The 6,249-nt window shown below is 43.7% G+C and overlaps 1 protein-coding gene across 2 annotated transcripts; it reads left to right on the top strand.

Annotated features, from left to right (window-relative positions):
* MLLT11 (MLLT11 transcription factor 7 cofactor) lies at window positions 1–5,099 on the top strand. 2 transcript variants are annotated; one of them, XM_081026268.1, is made up of 2 exons: window positions 1–140; window positions 3,847–5,099. In XM_081026268.1, exon 2 carries the CDS (start codon window positions 3,853–3,855, stop codon window positions 4,123–4,125), a length of 273 nt encoding a protein of 90 aa, XP_080882394.1. In that variant the 5' UTR covers window positions 1–140; window positions 3,847–3,852; the 3' UTR covers window positions 4,126–5,099. The 2 variants fall into 2 exon arrangements, with proteins under 2 accessions (XP_080882394.1, XP_080882395.1); XM_081026269.1 differs by having other exon boundaries at window positions 13–140; window positions 3,851–5,099.
* The last annotated feature ends 1,150 nt before the right edge of the window (window positions 5,100–6,249 follow it).

Below are 6,249 nucleotides of genomic sequence, written 5' to 3'. Positions count from 1 at the left end.
GGGAGGGAGAGGGAGAGGGAGCCAGAAGACAAAGCCGGCGAAGCCCCCACAGCTGTCTCTGTCTCCAGCCCAGAGCAGGCACCAGAGCCCCGCCAGCCTCACTCCATCTTCGGAACACGCTAGTAATTCACTGATAACAGGTAAACTAAACTGGATTGGGGGGCAGGGACTGCAAAGACAGAAGAGCAGCTGCTTCTGGTTGGGTTGAAGACCACAAATAAGGATGAAGTTGGGGGTCAGTTCACGGGGAGAGATGGCGCGACGATGAACAACGGGTAGTTATATGGTCACCGTTTCACATCTCTTCGCTCAGATCTCCCTCCATGATAATCCTGTACACAGGCAGTAATTTTTAACAATTTACATGTAGTTATCATTTCTCTGTATTTATCTCCTTATTTCAAGCATCTGTTTGCCTCGTGACACTGTCCTGTGTATTTTATTATCTTCAGGCTAGTTATCTGTATCTTCCTCTTCAAGCTGTAATTTGTCCTACCAGTTTTTTGATGACTCGCTACTCCTAGTGTATCACTGTGGCTTCTACTTCCTTGTATTTCCAATTTTTTTCTATAGTGTTCTATTGATGTCTCTACCCTCACTCCTAGAAAAGTTTGGGGGGAGGGATCCTGAGATAATATTGAGATTAATCCTCACCTTTCTTTAATAGTCTCCTCCCCATCTCAAAGCTTTGTTCCAAAGAAAGGCAGCTTGAGGTAGGAAGGTGGGGGCCTGTATTGGAGAACTGCCTGATACCACATTGAAATCATCAGTACAGCCCCCCAGAGCTAGGTATGGGGGCAGATTCTGGAAAGGGAACGCTCATTTGCAGCTCAGGGCAATAGGTGGGGGAAGGACATGGCTAATAAGAAAATCCGGCCCCGAATGAGACACATATAACAGGAAGCCAGAGAGCTTCCATTGCTTCCCATCAGTATCCCTGGTCCTCCCCCTACCGTGGCGGCAGCGTGACACAGCAAGGCCTGGTTGGGTAGGCCCTGGATTCCCACTGAGGGTCTGGACAAAGGGTATTTGGGCGTGTCTGTGGGGCTCAGAGAGAGTGTGTCTTTTTATACTACATATTTGCTAATCATGTGTCACTAAGAATAGACAGTGATATTTAGAAATTGCCTAAAATATCTGGGTGATTTAAGATGAAGGCTAACGGGAAGCAATTATTCAGCATACATTGTGGCACAAGACACTGTCCAAGCCCTTTAAGATAAGTAAATGAGAGAGGTATGGGTGGAGAATATTGGGGAGGGGAAAAGAAAGCTAGCTGAAAAGAGACCTCTTGCAAAATTTGGATACTTGGGAATTAAATTCATACTATTTTAGAATTTCATTACTAATGTAAAGGGTATTTTAGCTCCAATTTCCTGTGTAGGCAATGCTCTTCACTTGATTTTAAATGCCACAAATGCTGTATGAGTGTCTTTCTAGAATGCATTTAGTCCTCTCTGTACATGTCTAAGACAGCTAGAGAGTTTAGGCCTTTTAAGTTCGTATTTCGTGAAATTTCCCTTAGCTTTTCTAATTGCAAGAGAAGCTCTGCCAGACATTCAGATTGTCTGGGCAGGTTGGACACGTGGGCTGACTGTAAGAAAAGGAGTCCGCTTGTCAAAGAGCTTTTTCCCTGTTTTAGATTCTGGCTTGCTCTCTGCTGCCTTTTGCATTTTCACCAATCAGATCAGAATCACAAGAACAATCAGCACCTAACCCTCTGGATATGTTCTTCAGGAACTAAGAATTCTGGAAAGTTTTGAGAATATTGGTATTGGATTATATAAAACATTAGGCAACTATATGTGTACAACACATTAAAAAACGATCAGGCTGGGAGTTTTGAGACCTGGGTTCTATCCAAATTGACTGGAAGTTTTCACAAGTCACTAGAATTTCCAAGGTGTTTTCTGGTTTTAAAGGTCTATGATTATTTCCCCCTTATGATTCTACTTTTTAAAGAGCCTACTTTTTGCCCAGCTTATACTCAGCTCACTCTGGAAAGGGAAGGGATATAAAAGAAGTCAGGTAGGTAGGCAAATCACTGGTAATATTTAAAAATCCCTTTGGACGGAAGTCAGTAACACTATCAACTCCTGAGGTTTGCTTCTTAGGATCTCTGTAGTCCCTGGCCTAAGCTGGGGTTGGTTGGTTGATAGGCACAGTCATTTTTGTGTAGCTCTCTTTCTGTGCATGTGTCTCTGCAAATTACTGTGGAGATGATCAGAGCTGAATATCATAGGACGATGACCTCACCTTCCCAACAGGCTCCCACCCTGTTCCAGTCCCCGCATCGCACTCCTTCCAAGCAGCTTCTCGGCTGAGTAATGCTGGGTTCCCAGGGTTTATTTTGGAACTTGAACCTAAGAAGACAAAGAGCTACTCAGAACTCACGTTTAACATGAAAAACATTCTAGTCTATCCACTCGCCACTGCTAAAGCCGCTGTACTCACACATAAACGTGTTCTAGATTAAGGTTTTCTTTTTCTGCCTTAGTGGAGACTTTTATATGGGGTTATAGAGTTTCTGTGAGGTAGTGGTTATCATGTTCTCCTGACACATTATATGGGGACATTTTGGAACCTGTTTAAGGCCACCGGTAGGAGTTTCAAGGCCTGGTGAGAGCCAGTGGAGTGCGCTGGAGGAAGCCTTTTGAAATGGGGTTCTATTTTTGGTGGCGGTGGAATGTTCTTTCTGCTCTTTTGGGAACATTTCACCTAATGCTTCTCGCTCCTTCCTTTGGCTAGTAAGCAGCAGGGTGTATCATAGTCATAACAGCTGGGTGGGTGGGATGAGCAGAAAAGGTGACAGAAGTACTCATTAAAGTATGGAAAAGTGTCTTAATTCCTGTTAAAGGACCTTCTTCCAACCTCAACTTTTACCTGGAATTTCCAATCCATTTGCTCTCACTATCATCAGGTATATTGTAGCACTGGGATCAGAGAAAAGAGACCTGTTATAGGCAAATTCTTGTAGCACCTGGGTTTTGTTCTGGAGAGGTAGGCTAGAGAGAAATAGATAGGCTATTAAGGCTTATCTGTGGACTATTAGACGGGAGTGGCAAGGTATTCATTGTATCAAATAGTGAGGGAAAATGAATCAGCAGCCTTGAATGTCTCTTGTGTGCAAAGCCCAGTACTTGTGAAGAAAGTACAAAGCAGACCGGTTTTTACCCTTGGGGCAAGTCAGTCCCTTGAAGGAGATAAGACTATCCCTATACAAGACACTAACAGTGATCTGTCACCCCAAACTGATAGTCATGTAAAACTCTACCGGGTGTTGGAGGAGATGCTGAAATAAATAGGGTAGATGGAGCTGAGTAATTTAAGGAAGTCCTGGAAGAGGAGTTTGTTGTAGGGTTTGGAAGGCAGGGGGGAAAATAGAGGTGGAAACCCTTTTCAGAGATTCCATGACCTATTAAAGCTAACGCAGGAACAAGTCATGTATTCGCAAATGATAATAGGAGTTGAGGGGAAAGATTCCAATACAGACTAGTGGAGTCTTGAAACTTGGGTAGTATTTTCAGATGGAGAGTGGAGAGAGTTAAGCAAGACAGGAATGAGCATAACTAGCAGAGAAGGTCCTACTGCGAGGAAGAATGGGGCCAGACTCTAGAAGACCTTGAAAACCAGACTCAAGGTAGCCCTGAAGCTGTAGGCAGTAAAGAAGTCACTCCAAATTGGGGAGAAGTTAGGTAATGGTAATAAAGTGTTCCTGAAGCTTGTCCTAGGGAAGGTGGATTATGTACAGAGGCAAATGGAGACGGAAAGTTTCTAAGTAAGGAAAGGTCCTGGGCCACAAAGATATTGCTGTAGCATGAGGACTGACAAATGGTTTCTTTCTAGGAAGTTATGAGGGACCCTGTGAGTAGCCAGTACAGCTCCTTTCTTTTCTGGAGGATGCCTATTCCAGAACTGGATCTGTCGGAGCTGGAAAGCCTGGGTCTGTCAGATACATCCACCTACAAGATCAAGGACAGCAGCGTTGGCAAAATGACCGGGCAAGCAACGGGAACAGAGGAGGAGAAAAACCCTGAAGGTGATGCCCTCCTTGAGTACAGCACCTTCAACTTCTGGAGAGCTCCCATTGCCAGCATCCATTCCTTCGAATTGGACTTGATCTAAGCCCGAGACTTCTCTCCCACCACCTTGCCCTCATTGTCTTCCCTTTCAAGCCCCTTCCTTTCCACCCTTTTCCCCTATTAATCTTGCTCTCTCTCCTCTATTGTGTTGAGGTGCTGATGAATCTGCTAGAGTCGTATGGTGTTGTATTTATTTAATTAATTTATTTATTTACTTATTTATTTATTTATCTTCCTTATCAGTTTCTCTCCAAAGCCCTCAAGCCACAAAGGGTTCAAGCAATGGAGTACTGGGTCACAGAGATTCCTCCACATTAATTCCAGAAAACAGGCCTGATGGGGGCACCAGAGAGTAGTATAGTAGTGCAAAATGGAAGGAATGATTGTTTTCCCACTCCAGGACAGTAAAGACAAATATTTCTTAAAGGGTTGAAGAATAGCTTGTAAGTTTTCATTTGAGATTATCTGCTACGAGACAGTTGGATTTCTAAAAGGCCGAGGTGATAACACTTGCATTTTTGTGTCTGCTCCTTCAGTAATTTCGCAGAGAAATTGGGGGTAAAGGTATAAAGCAAGGGTGTTCCCATCATGGAAAGTGAAAATAGGGGAAAGCAGTGAAGCATTTCAGAAATAGCTATGGTTTCTCAAAAGGGTGTTTCTTCTTCACGCCTACTCACTTTACAACTTTGCCCCTAAATGTGGGTTGAAAACTCCAGCTGAGGAAAATCACTCCATTTCAAATCTTAACATGCTGTCTTGCTATTATGATAATTTGTAAGGTTTCGATTCAGTTTCTAAACATAGGGTTTGGGCCTTAGCATTTCGGACTTGTTCTCCTGCATTTGTGATGTATGGTATTGATCAATGGGCCTCAGGCACAGTTCTTCAGCCACCTTGACCATGAAATGAACAATCACATTCTGACGCTACACCTTGTCCCCACTCCTCCCAAAATTATCGCTGCTGATTTGTGCTGCCATTTACTCATTTCTTTAATAAAGATGTTCAATCCCAGGACTGCAGTCTAGTTTCCTCTCTTCACTGGAAAGCAGTATAGATCTCAAAAATTAGCCTTGCTTTCACGTTTAGCTTATACAGTTTTATCTAATATTCAACTCGAGGAAGAATGATGTGAGTAGGCTATACATTAAAATGATGAACTTCGGATTGAACAGGTAAGTGACACAAGAAAAAGGGTGAAATCAACTTAAAATTATTATGTAGGGAGAAAGCTACAACCAACCACTCGTCTGCTTGCCCACTGACTACCAACGTATTTAATGTAATTCTAGGTGCCTCAGAAAGCACCTGTAGAGCTAAATATGCTCTTATCTCAGCCTAGGTGCTTAAGAAGATAAAGGAATTCACCCAAATATGTTATCTATCTGCTTATGTAAATCTCGCCTCATTAAAAAAAAAAAAGGACTAATTCACAAGTAGTTTTTGGGTGTCTACTATATGAAAGGTACTGAGCCAGGATCTAAGAGGATGTAAACAGGAATGAGACAAGATTTTGACTCAAAAAGGGAATCTGTAAATACTAATATGGACCGTACTTGGACGATATACTGTAAATCAAGATGATATGAACAAGATCTACGTAAGTTTAGAAAAGGGAGAGACGTAAAACTTCCTCGTAGGCTTTGAAAGGCCAAAATCAAGCCAAACGCCAAACTCGAATAAAGAATGGAGTACTGATGTGTCCTTTCCTGTTTTTACTGATTTTTGAAGAGCTTCTTTCCCGACGTCTTGCTGTGCTCTAGTCATGGCTGTTGGTGGGTGGAGATGAGAATCAATTGTTCCGTAAATAAAACACCTAAATGGATTTGCAAATTCATGCTCCATCTTCTTCCAGTTCCCACTCGCCCCCAAAAGCTCCTGCTACTTGACGCTTCGCGCTGTCAGCTTGGCTCTGGGGTCCCTTCCATGCAGGTTGGAACCGGAAACGTCCGTCCGGCACCCGCGTTCACTTGTCGCGCAAAGCCAGGAACGTCCCAAACAGCTGCACCCGAGCTTGAGACAGGAAAACACGCTTTTCCATCAACCCTAAGGCGGGCCCCGCAGGAAGCAACCAAGCGGGAGCCGGATCGATGCAAACACCCCGTTTCCCTTCAGCGGTTCGCCTCGTTCTTGGCGCCAAAACAAACCATCGGTCCGTCCCCCGCCG

The sequence above is a fragment of the Rhinolophus hipposideros genome (assembly GCF_964194185.1).
Source record: "Rhinolophus hipposideros genome assembly, chromosome: 19".
NCBI classification, from domain to species: Eukaryota; Metazoa; Chordata; class Mammalia; order Chiroptera; family Rhinolophidae; genus Rhinolophus; species Rhinolophus hipposideros.
Note: the sequence above shows the minus strand (reverse complement) of the source record. Positions and strands in the feature narration are given on the sequence as shown.